Source organism: Chlamydotis macqueenii, chromosome 8 (genome assembly GCF_036417535.1).
Source record: "Chlamydotis macqueenii isolate bChlMac1 chromosome 8, bChlMac1.mat, whole genome shotgun sequence".
Lineage (NCBI taxonomy): Eukaryota > Metazoa > Chordata > Aves > Otidiformes > Otididae > Chlamydotis > Chlamydotis macqueenii.
In genome coordinates, this window is record NC_141563.1 from 17,120,096 (window position 1) to 17,133,155 (window position 13,060).

The 13,060-nt window shown below is 41.8% G+C and overlaps 1 protein-coding gene across 1 annotated transcript in view; it reads left to right on the plus strand.

The window, feature by feature from the left end:
* CFH (complement factor H) overlaps positions 1-7,348 on the plus strand; it is a 36,120-nt gene extending 28,772 nt beyond the window's left edge. Inside the window, exons 16-24 of the mRNA XM_086753912.1 lie at positions 3-182; positions 1,708-1,914; positions 2,528-2,704; positions 3,395-3,571; positions 3,711-3,887; positions 5,175-5,357; positions 6,097-6,297; positions 6,613-6,810; positions 6,952-7,348. Of these exons, the coding sequence (XP_086610038.1) occupies positions 3-182; positions 1,708-1,914; positions 2,528-2,704; positions 3,395-3,571; positions 3,711-3,887; positions 5,175-5,357; positions 6,097-6,297; positions 6,613-6,810; positions 6,952-6,953 (1,502 nt within the window). The 3' untranslated portion in view covers positions 6,954-7,348. The remainder of the gene's footprint in view (positions 1-2; positions 183-1,707; positions 1,915-2,527; positions 2,705-3,394; positions 3,572-3,710; positions 3,888-5,174; positions 5,358-6,096; positions 6,298-6,612; positions 6,811-6,951) is intronic.
* Positions 7,349-13,060: the final 5,712 nt, after the last annotated feature.

Genomic DNA, 13,060 nt, shown 5'->3' on the forward strand with positions numbered 1-13,060 from the left:
AGCTGAGGAGAATACATGCCCACCTCCACCTCAGGTGCCTCGTGCTCAACAGGTAACAGTTGGAAGAAATTACAAGGATGGGAGCAAAATAGCTTTTTCGTGTCTCAAGAGTTTCCAGCTCGTCGGTGTGAAAGAAATAACATGTATAAAAGGGAAATGGCAATCACCACCTCACTGTGTGGGTCAGTAGTGGATTCTATTTTTCTTTTTATTTTATTATCAATTTCTGAATTATACATTTGCAGTCATCATTAGCAGGAGGATGATATTGTTTATGTTACAATTATCCAGAAGAGGTAACTGCAGAAAAGCAATAGAACGTAAGTTGCTAAAGAAGGTGCAGTTAACCATCTGCTGGACAGTAAGTCTTTTTATTTACACAATTTATCTAAGATGGCATATAAAACTTTTAGGTAGTCCCTCAAAAGCTGTTTATTTGTCTGTTTAGTGTATTGGAGAATGGAGTCTCACTTCTGACTGCAGGCCTTTGATAGTATCCTGGTGAAAAAAAAAACAGTATTATTTATTATTTAGTTGTTGTAGTAGCAATCTTTGGGGTTTTTCATTTTTATTCTTTCTTGATTTTTCTCCTTTTCTTTTTGTGGCTTCTTCCTGTAATAGGAGTATAAATGAATACGACATAGCTCAGGCCATCTATTCAAAGAAATACTGAGGAATCTGTAATGAAGTTGTTAACATATTACTGATGCAAATGATATCTTGTAAGCAGAAGTTCATTAGGAGATAGAATAAAGTGTTTTCAGAAATTAATAGGAAATAGATGAGCACAGGATAAATGAGGTGCCAGCTGGTGACTTATGTGCACAACATGCCAACCATGCCTGTATTTTTAAGCTGCAAAATTCTGATGCCACATGGTTGCTCTTCTTTTGCTTGCCTGTGAGCCTCCTTTTCTGCTGATAAGTGACAAACATAGAGAAGAAGAATAAAAAAAAAAAATTGAGCTGTTCATAAAACAGCTTTTACTGAAATAAAATTCCCAATCCTACTTACTGAACAGAAACTTTGACTGTAATTAGATCTTTTGTATTGTGGAATTTAGTGCAAGCGTGCTTTCAACTTGACATGTCGACTAATAAAACCTCATTTACTAATAACTAAAAATGCAAATAAAATATAATTTAAGACTACCCACTTTACAGTTGTATGGGAGAAGAAAGCACTGGTACAGCCCTGACTCAGGAGGGCTTTGTAGAGATTTAATCCATTGTATTTATCAGGAAGGACATTACAATACTTTGTAAGTTCTGTCCTGTTTTCATTTTCATCATGTCATCACAAAACCCCTCAGGACATTGCTACAACTTTATTAATGGTGGAAAAATTTAATAGCTAACATTCTAGAAACTCACTTTCTGTATCCCGAAACAAGATAATGTCTCTTCTGTTTCTCTGCCCTATGAAATTTTCCCTGTTCTTGATGCTAAACTGTAACTGTATCTCCTTGATATGAACTGGAAAATGGCTTTAATTTAATTCAAAGGAAAAGAGAGAAACCCGACGTAGGAGGGAAAGCATAGAGAGATTTTGCTTTGTGTATCTTAAATATTTCTTCATTTTCTTTTCAAGCTATTTAATTTATGTTTGGATTATTATATTTTTTTCTTTTTACTTTTAGACTCCATATGTCATTGGAATAGTAATTGTCTTACATTATTGTTTATCTGTGTTTTCTGTATTTTATAGAAAGACCATGTTTGCCACCGCAACCCATAGAATGTGCTGATGTTCCCAGACTGGAAAATCAAAACTTAAAAATTAAAAAAGAAGGGAAAACAATTTATCTGGCTGGTGCTAGACTTAAATATGTTTCTCACTCTGGATACACGTTAGTCGGACCATCAGAGATAACTTGTTCTATGGGAAACTGGACTTCAGCTCCTACATGCTTGGGTAATATAAAAAAAAAAATATGGTTTTTGAAGTGCAATTAGCAATGAAATGGAAAGAATTTTAAACTGGATGCTGACTAGTAAGAGCCAGTAACTCTATATTGTGCTGTGGAATCCTATCATCCCTCAATGGATGTCTTCACAGCAATCCTGATTGGATACAAGGCTGACTTTTTGAATTAAGTTTAGTTTTTAAATATTCCTTTGTACTCTTGCAATCTTTCTTCAGTTTATATCTCTGCCAGGTGAGTCCTGGGCACATCCTCATAATCCAAGGATCTGTTTTCTGCAGAGCCCACTAGTGACTAGAAGTTGCTTTGGTGCTTCAGTGATGCAAACCACTTCTATATAGTAAGGGACAGAAGCCTTTATAAAAATCTTCTGGCACAGTTAGAAACAGGATCTAAATATTTCAGTGACTGAAGCCCGTGCCTATTTAGAGAAATGACTTATTTAATCTTCCATATGCTACCTTTTACATAAAATCCACTGTCAGTGGATATGACTGTGCTGATGTTAGAAAAAGCTCTCTAAAGCATCTGTTTCACGGAAACAGTACCCTTGTTCTATGTGTATCACGTTAGCACAAGCACCAACTCTCTGTATCTTTTCAGAAATGTCTTGTGGAAGTATTCCAAAAGTTGCCAATGCTCAAATTGAAGGCAGGAAGAAGGAAATTTATGAGCCTGGTGAAACAATTCGCTACCAGTGTGATGCAGGGTTCCTGATTGTGGGTCCCCCTGAAATTATTTGCAGAGAAGGAAATTGGACAGCACCGCCCTTCTGTGAAGGTATAGCTTCCACTTCTAAGTAGCCTATGGTCCTTCTTAGTCTTTCATGCTGTGAATTGAAATAATATCAAGTCAGGCATGCAGGTGAGTCAGGCAAATAGAGCTAACAGGTGGCTTGCTTTGAACAAGCTGCTGCAACACCTATTTTTTTTTTTTGGTTCCTGAGAAACAACAAGCAGGGTACATAAGCAAAGAAATCATTTCCCCTGTGGGCTGAAGCTAGTAGCTGAAACTTAGCTCACTGCTGAAATCAAGCAGAGAGAGGGTTATGGGGAAATGGATGCTGGCTGCAAAGAAGGAGGTAACTGGTAGGGTAACGTATCTTTCTTTCACATCACTAAGAATGTCAGTTTCTGAAAGTTACCTTCAAATAGTAAAAAAAAATCACTTTACTCCCCAGCCCTTTGGCACAGAATGCTGTACAGCACCAATCTGCATGTTCAACTGATCTCTCCAACCCCTTTTGTCTTTTTAGTCACTCTAGGGGGAAAAAAAAAAAAAACAAACCCAAAAAAAACGTGTAGTGAAGTGTTGCAGAGCAAAGACCATATCATCTTCCTTTTCTACCTGTAGAAAATGATCTGCATTACACAATCAATTTTTGCTTATCAGGGACAATGATCTGGAATGCAATATGCTGTGATTGCCATATTGCTGCACTAGTGTTCTTAAATGCACCTGTCCTTTCAGATGTTAGCTGTGGAACTGCACCTGAAATTCCCAATGCTTATATTACAAGCCCTCAACAGGAGAGGTATCTGCCCAGTGCCAGAGTGCAGTATGAATGTGAAAGCAATTTTCAAATGATGGGTAGAAGTTATGTCACTTGTACAAATGGAGAATGGTCACAGGCACCAACCTGCAGAGGTAGGAATCTGTGCTTTCATCTTGCCTGTTAGCATAGAGGGGACTGTTTCTTTACCTAAATACTCTAAAGACTTTACCTTTTTGACTTATGTTTTCTTTGTGTACCTGCAAACGTGACTGCAGCAGTGTCTCTTTTCAGACGTGACATGTGAACCTCCCCCAGAAATTGCTGGTGGTAATGTTCAAGGTGTTAAAAAGTCAAGGTATTTGCCTGGGGAGAGTGCTTGCTATCAGTGTTGGCAAGGTTTTCAGATGACTGGGGCTTCAACCGTAACATGTCAGAATGGGACCTGGACAGAGCTGCCCAAGTGCAAAGGTAATTTCTCTCTCTCTTCATACAGTTGACTGTCGTGAAGCTGACTCAGTGGCATTTACTTCTCCACATTTCAGTCTCACGTTGTGTTTGTGCATAGTTATATCTTGTACACTCAAGAAAAAAAAAACCCAAAAAGAACATTTTCCCACATATCTATTCCGATGAGTTTACCAGCTGAGTGACCCAGGTGGCTTCACTCAAGAGGGTCCCATTTGGAAAACTACCCTGAGGCTGAGAGCAGTTGCTGGCCAGGTTGAATTTTGGGACGCAACCCTTGGACTTCTTAGAATCTACTTTTTGTGCCTGCCCAATGAGAAAAGAGTGAGAAATTTTGCTGTCTGTGTTGGAGAACAGAGCCCACAGCTTCCCTGCTAGTTGACATCCAGATAATACGTATGATGCATTGTTATTGAATGCCATGGAGTCAAATAAACTGTTAAATCAACTGAGGGTAGAATTTGATGTGCGAGCCAATACCTTGGTACTGTGCTGGTGCCTCCTAGGATTTCAAGAGCGCACTGAATTATCTCATTTGTTTTCATTAGACAAGTTTCAGCACATGAAGCAGTGCAGCAGCATTTGACTCAAACACCACACAGCTGAGAGCTGAAAGGGTTACAGAAACAGTGGAGGAATTCAGACCAGGCTCTGTGTTGTGGCTGCTGAACACAATGCCAAGTGCAAAGAGTGTCACTGCTGGTACCAAGGAATCTGGGTTTTCTCTGAAGATCTCTCAATGCAAGTGGTCTGTTGGAAGGCCAGGCTCAGCAGCAGTGTGGTTCTTGAATAGGTGTAAAAATTTGTGAGGCTGCAGTGCTTTAGGATTGGCATGTGTGAATTTCTCAGTGGACATAAGTGGCCCACAGAGCCCAAGGACTATCCCATTAGTGATTGCAGTGAGGCAGCTCAGTGACAGTGGTTATCGTTTGCAATCAGATCTACTTTTTTCACTGCTCAAGCCATACAGGGAGGAGATGGGTGTCAGGCTCTTCTGCAGAAAGAGCTGTGCCAAATGCTACACCATTATGCCAGACAAGAGGAAGTGCTGCAGACAGCTGCGAGCACTTCAGCTCCTAACAAACAGGGAGAACTGTCAGTTGTGAGTCCCAGCACTGGAGAAATGAGAAACTCTTGTTCTTTTCAACCTGCCAGGTATTTTGTTTTCTCTCTGCTTTCCTCCAAGTGTTTTGGGCTAGTGCTAATGTGCTGTCCAGTAGTATTTGTGTCCAGGCCTCCGTTGCAATTAAGCTCTCACGGCTTTCTCTCTGATTCGGAATTTTCTTCCAGGGAAGGGTGGGAAGTGTGGCCCGCCTCCAGTTATTGAAAATGGAGACTTCCTTTCCTTCCCCTTGCAAGAATATCCACAAGGTACAATTCTGGAATACAAATGCCCAAGTCTCTATGTCATGGAAGGATCTCAGTATATCACCTGTGATCATGGGCAATGGACAAGTCCCCCAGTTTGCTTAGGTAGGTTGAAGCACATGCTGGGTGACCAAAGGCTGTGTGACTGCTCCTGTTTTTTTCTTCTCAGATCCTGAGGCCATCACTTGTGCCAGCAGCACTTGTGCTGGGGCTGCAGTGCCGGCAGGGCAGAAAAACGAGTCCTTCTTTTGTCCAGGAGTTTCTTGATGTTAGCTCATGTGGTCCCATCTGCTGCCTGCTGTCTCTTGCCACCACAATGGGTTCGGGAGGAGGGGAGTTTAGCTGAACCTCCCTGTGTGAGGTGACTGCCATCACTGTGTAGGGCTCCTGAGTAGGGGACGCTGCTACGGTCATCAGGCTGTCAGTGGGGAGGATGGGTCTGAGTGCATGGTAGTGCTGGGGAAATGCGGGGATGCATCTGTGACATAGCCATGAGGAAATGAATTTAGAGAGGTGCTGGGCAGAGATGAAGGAGGGATCTCAAAAAGGACATGGGCAAGCTCATTGGTGCCTGATGACTTCCCCTATCCATGCTTTGATCTTGCCCTGTGTGAGTGTCAGAGTGAAAAGGCTTCCCCACAGTTCTGTGTGGGGTCTCAGCCATGGTTGTCTTTCCCTTTAGCTTGGATGTGAATGTCTTTCCTGTTGCCAGTAACAGAGAGCCAGAACAAATAGCTGGAAGTGTTTTGTGGTGTGAAGAACTTCTGTAGACTCTAAGGGGAAAAAAATGTACCTGTGGTACATCTGTATGAAGTGATGACATTCTTCCCTTGCCTTTTTCAAGTGGCCTGTACAGCATCTGAAGAAGACATGGACAGAAACAATATTGAGCTGAGATGGGTCATAGGGACAAAGCTGTATTCCAGATCGGGTGACACCATTGAATTTCAGTGTAAAAGAGGATATGTAAATGACTCAGCACGTCACACTTTCAGAGTGAAATGTGTGGACGGGACATTAGAATATCCACGGTGCAAGCCAGGAAGTAAGTCATCTCCACTCCAGCCACAGTTTGGCTGCTGTGTTGTTGCATTTTTAGTGCTAAAGCTGAGGGGAAAGGCTTTAGCTTTCCTGGGGAGGTGTCTGGGGAGGTAGTACTAGGGCACAAGGGTGTGGGAGCATCCTGTAAGCTGCAAGTGTTGAGGGGCAGTGCCCCCAAGAAGCCATTGACCGGCATACTGGCTGGAAAGACTACTGGAGAAAGGGCTCTCAGAGACTCTAAGCTGGTACCAACAATTTCAGAGCATCAGTTGTCCAGTGTGAGGTCTATAGGCAAATAATGAAAGTACTTTTTTTTCAGAGAATTGTACAGTGGATGAGAGGATTATGCAAAGCAACAATATTAAACTATGGTCACCAAGCTGGTCGAGCTCTTACACTTATCGCTCCAGAGATTACATTTTCTTTGAATGCAAATGGTGGTACCAGAAAGTTTCACACTCTGAGAAATTTACACAAGTGTTCCAGGATGGAGTGATTGATTATCCTATATGTGCATGTGAATGCTCAGCACCAAGGACACGAGGCGGGTTGTGGGAGGCAACTTTTCTGAAATTGCCTGTTTACTGCTTTGAGGAACTACTGTGGTATGTCAGGTTTGGTCTTCACGCCTTTTCCCCTTTTTCTCTTTATGCTGCAGGAAGGTTTGGATAAATGGAAATGGCATGAAGGAACTCAGCTTGGAAATGAAACATTCCTTAACCGACCCCGTGATTTGAGCTCAATTTTTCCTGGCCTTTCCTGTTTTGCTGTGATTTGTTTGCAGCTTAGCCAATGTTCTGTCTGGGAATTTGTTATTGTTTTTATTATTGAATGATTGTGTTTACATTTAATCCATATTTTATCCATTTTTGTAAATGTATTTACATTTTGTAAATGTGTTTACATTTTATCCATCCGAATGTTTGTGCTTACATTTTATCTGTTCTGTATTGATCCCACTCTTATTTTTATTACAATTATGTCCTGAAATAGGCTGGCTTTGGTGGCATACTGAGACAAGAATTAAAGCCCGCAGGTAATTTGATCATCAGCAAGTAGAGTGTGTTTGGCCTTGCGCTTGCCTGGAAACTACCCTAGGGTCATGGTAGACATGAGTGTCCTGACAGCCTGTCCAGGATGAGCAAGTGAGTGGAGTCTCCTTTAAATGACACACAGAAGATGACAGACCTAGTTCTTACGGGGGACTTGAGCCTCCCTGACATTTGCTGGAAAGGCAAGATCGTAATCATAGAATCATAGAATGGTTTGAGTGGGAAGGGACCTTTAAAGGCCATCCAGTCCAACCCACTGCAAGGAGCAGAAGCAGCTCCAACCAGATCAGGTTGCTCAGAGCCCCGTCCAATCTGGCCTTGAATGTTTCCAGGGATGGGGCATCCACCACCTTTCTGGGCAACCTGTGCCAGTGCTTCACCACCCTCATAATTTTTTTCCTTATATCTAGTCTAAATCTACCCTCTTATAGTTTAAAGCCATTACCCCTTACCTTATAGCTACAGGCCCTGTTAAGATGTTGTGTTGTAAGTAATTGGGATTTCTGGACGGAGGCAGGGATGACTCCTTGGTCCAGGTCCTTGAATGGGACCTGCCATCCTTATTTTCTAGGAGTCTTTGTGGTGGTGTCTTGATGAGACCAGAACCTTCTTGATTTTTTGGTAGATGGTCCAATCATAACATTGCAGCTGATGTATGGGAACAGCTAACACGTTTGTGTATCACTGATGTCTTGCTAGGTGGAGAAGGGTTGAGGGAGTGTTTTTACTGCTTCTTACCTATTGGTAAGATGTATCATCTATTTGTAGATGATATGCAGTCTTTTTTCTTGTTCATTTTTTCTAAGATTTTTTTTGAAAGCCAGTGTGGGCAGCCCACCTAGCATTGTGCAGGAAGGGGTGACTTTGCATTGGCCTTTGGTGTCTTCATCATAGTGTTGTTTTTTTTTTTTCCTTCAACCTCATCTAATTCCACTAAGGTAATGAAAATCAACTAAACCAGCATGCTTTATTTGTATGTAGTTAAAAGAACCTATCTCAATATTCACGTGGGCGTGAGTAATATGGGTTGATTTCTTTCTAAGCTAATGAAGAAAGAAAAACAACTTTTGTTGCTCCTTTAGCTGGATGAGAAGGGAAATTTAGGATTGGCTAAATTTTTGCTTTGACAGCCCCATAACCAAATAACTAGACATATTTTCTTAGAACAAGATGTAAGGAGACAGGGCTTTTGTTGCAAGGACCTGCAGAAGAGTGAGCCTTTCAGCTCAAGACCAGATAAATCAATGCTGAAGGTCCTCTAGAACAGTGGGCTCCAAAGTAGGGTGCATGCAGCCCAAGGGACTTGGAAGATGATCCATTGAGGTGTGGGTAGAAAATACTAGAACTTCTATTATTTTTTTTAAAGGAAAGATATTAAGTTTTACTGATATTTAATATTCAGATTTGACATTTGTTCCATATGTCAGAGGATTCCATGTCACATAAGGCACCAACAAGTCCTGGGGGGAGAGTAAGTCCTCCACAATGCAGTGTTCACTTCAGCACCCTCACTCATTTGTTCACTTTCATCATATTGCAATGCATTGCGGTTTCTATGTGCCCAGTTAAGTGCATTTGTAAATTATATTTAGTTTTAACCAAACTAACCATCAGAAAATGGGCAAGTGGCTTAAAAAGATTCCTTGCAAAGAAGCTGCAGACAGAAAATAACACAAGCAAACAACAAGAAAATGGCAGAGCTGACACTTCTGCACCTAGTATGAGCTCTTATCAGCCACATTATGAGGTAAAAACAATGTCTCGCTGCTGAAGATCTGAAGAAACGGGTATTGGAACAAATTACGCAGAGAGAGTGTGTCTGTGTGTGTTTCAAGGTCCACTTAAACTGAGTTCAGCAGTGTCATGCTGCTTTTCCACCTATAATAAATAGCTAGCGTCAAAAGCCAAGTAAGTGAAAGCAAACACAATGACTAACATCACCTTTCCCTTGACAATTGTCATGTTATTCTAGAACCTGCAATGTTTGAAGATTGTGGATCATAATGTTAGTGTAGGCTGTCACATGGGAGACTACGTAGCCCAGCTTTGATCTGTGAGGGCACCTGAGTCGTCTTGGAGCCTGAAACAATGAGCAAGCAGGCCTTCTAGTGCAAGATTATTTCTGTGTCTAGGAATTCATTGCATTTGCTCCCCTTGTTGTCTTGTTGGAGGAACAGATTTTTCTCTTTAACTGTCTGGGAGAGAGGTAGACAGCATATTTAAATATTCATTTTGAAAATAGAAGAAAATGTGGGGGTTTTTTTCAAACTTTGGTGAAGCCTCTTTTTGCTAAGCCTCATTCATATGATAGGAAAATACTGCCAGCACTTTTGATGCAATGCAATAGGCTACTCTAGTGCATTTATTTTTTGCATTCATTTTAGCAGTCTTATAAATGCATCATCTGCCATCTGTTGTTGCTAACTGAGACATCCTCCCCTGGCTATAGCCAGAGCCCAGAGCTGGAGGTCTGGTGGAAATACAAGTGCAGAAAACAGTATGCAATGTCAGTAACAGAATGAGAAGCAATCTTGCCAATATATGAACAGGAACAATATTAACCAATATTATGAATACAGTACTAGTGATAATACAGTGATAAACTGAATACAGTGAACAACTCAATCACCTGTACTGCAAACTCCAAGTAAAAAAAAAAAAAAAAAAAACCCAAGTTGCACAAACGCAAAGATTCCTTTTGGCATCTCCTATACAGCTTCACTGAGGGGACCTTGCTGGGAATCCTCACACTTTTAAAGTGGGTCTTGCTGTCTTAGTGGGACAGCAGAGAACTGCCACCTCCTTGCAGCTCCTTTTTGTTGAGAGGTATTTCAGGAATCCAGCTGGTACTCTGTGTTTTTTAAAATAGGAGTGACAGCATGTCAGCAAATGTAATATCCCTGCTAAGTTATTCAGTTAAAAACACAACATCTTCCCCTCCCTGCCTCTAGCTAAACGATGCAATGGAATTAGTCACTTTGGTTCTGACCTTAAACCTTCTGGTAAACAAAGATGTGTTTTTCTCCCTGAGAGAATAATGTTCAGATGAGCAGTTGCCCTGTCACAAGTGAATTAAAAGTTCAGTCCTTGATTTTATTCAGTGGCACAGTTCAGTGTTTATTTTGCATGTGCGTGTATGTGTGAGGAATGAATAAGGAAGTCGATCCTTTTGTATGAAAAGCAGAATTAAGGAAAACGGTAATTTTAGGGGTTTGCTCAGATTACTAAGAAATATCCATTTCATGATGCGGGATTTCAGGAACAGTTTTATTTCCAAAAGCAATAAATTTTTTCTAAACACCCAGTGAGGACAGGGTTCTGGCTATAATGACCCTGATGCAGTTCTTGGCTTGGATACAGACAGTGTGACCTATGACAAAGTTCTCAGCTCTGTGCTTTGCTTTCCAATCTAGAAAATGCATAAAGCTTATTTGTGCCCAAGAGGGATCTTCTGCTATTAGTAAAAGAAAGGGAGTTGCTTTATGTTAATCTCATAGCAAAAAGAAATAGTGCTTTCTTGCAGTTGTGCAAACAGCAAGTGAGGGTCCAGCAGAAACTTGCTTCCTCTGCTGGTTATCTCCATCTAAATTTCAGCAGCAAATGAATCCATGGATTACACAGATCTTTGATGAACATTTTTGCAATCAGTTAACCCATACGAGCAGCCAAAGTGTTACAAATGTCTCAGGTAAACAAAGGCTATGCTCATTCACATCTGCTTTCTGATCATTTTCAGAAATGTCACATGAAAGGTTCCCAGGTTCCTTGTGTGTCGCTAGAGGAAAATCCAGAAATATTATGAACCCATGTTGTGTTGTTACCAGATGACTAGTAACTACCTGTAAAGTAGGGAAGAAGTGGACCACACCACCTACATGTGACTGTACAGCCTTTGATTTGCTTTCACTTGAGACTGTATTTCATTTTATAATAAAAGGGGCATTGGGAAATGCTGATCAGACAAATAATTTGGTGGTTGACTTTCACTTAAAGTGAATGCTACAAACAATTTGTTTAGGCTGTTCAGAAAACCGAGACAGAATATGGTTTAGTTCATTAACAAACAAACTCTTGCAACACTTACTTACACAATCATAATACTATGCTTGTCTAAGAAAGCCATTCTGACCAGCAGACCACTTGAGGTTGTACTCAGGTAGGCAAATGACAGGCTCCACCAGACTGTCCCTGAGCACAAGCATTCACCAAATCATGGAATGGACCTCTGAGGGTCATCAGCCCTCCTGCCCAGGCAGGGTCACCAGAAGCAGGCTGTCCAGGAGCATATCCAGAGGGCTTCTGAGTATCTCCAAGGATAGAGATTCCACCACGTCCCGGGGTAACCTATCCTAGTGCTCAGTCACCATCACAGTGAAAAAAAAAAAAACGGTTTCCTGAAATTTAGGACAACTCTCCTGTGTTTCAGTCTGTGCTCGTTGCCTCTTATCCTGGCACTGGGCACCACTGAAAAGAGCCTGGCTCTGTCCTCTCTGCACTCTTCCTTCAGGTATTTTATATACATTTATGAGATCCCCCCGAGGTCCCCTTCTTTAGGCTAACTAGCCTTCTTCAGGCCATCCCTTATTTCAGCTAAACAGTCCAAGCTCTCTTGGCCTTTCCTCATATGGGAGATGCTCCAGTCCCTTCATCATCTTAATGGCACTTTGTTGAATTCCTTCCAGTACCTTCATAACTCTCTCATACTGGGGAGCCCGGGACTGAACATTGTTCTCCAGTGTGGTTCCACCAGTGCTGAGTAAGTGGGCAGGATCATCTTCCTCAGCCTGCTGGCAGCACTCCTGGCACAGACCGGGACACCATTCCCCTTCCTTGCCACAAGGACACGTTATTAGAATTGGTAACTGTAATTGATAATTGATAGTTCAGTGAAGTTCAAGGAAGATTTTTTTTTTCAGCTATCTGCCTGTATGTTTTCAGTTACTTGTAGTGCAGTTATCTAGGGCATCATTACAGAATCTCGAAAGCAAAGGTACTTTTTTTCTAGAGAAACAAGGTGTTAGCAATTAAAGCAAAATCTGAGCCTTAGCTATGCACTCTCTCTCTCACTGCCCCCACCCTCTGAGGGAACATGGAGAGATAATATAAGAAAAATGCTAGGGATTTGAGATAAGGACAGGGCGAGATCCTTAAAGTTACCATTATGGACAAAACAGACTCGTCTTGGGAGTCCTGTTGTGACAGGACTAGGGGTAACGGTTTTAAAATAGAGGGAAGTAGATTTAATTAGATAGTAGGAAAAAATTTTTTACACTGAGGGTTGTAGAACACTGGCACAGGTTGCCCAGAGAGGTGGTGGATGCCCCATCCCTGGAAATGTTCAAGACCAGGTTGGACAGGGCTCTGAGCAACCTGATCTGGTTGGAGATGTCCCTGCTCCTTGCAGGGGGGTTAGACTGGATGGCCTTTAAAGGTTCCTTCCAACCCTAACCATTCTACGATTCTATGAAAACCAAAGCAGGCTAATGAAAAAGAGAACAAGGTAACTTCCCCCACCCCTCCCTCTTCCCAGGCTTAACATTATCTCTACTGCCTTCAGCCCTGAGTGGCACAAGGGGGAAGAGGGAATGGGAGTTATGGTCAGTTCATCACTTGTCGCTTTACACTGCTCCTTCCTCCTCAGCAAAGAACTCCTCACATTCCTCCCCTGCTCCAGCCTGGGGTCCCTCCCAATGGGCTGCAGTCCTTCGTGAACTG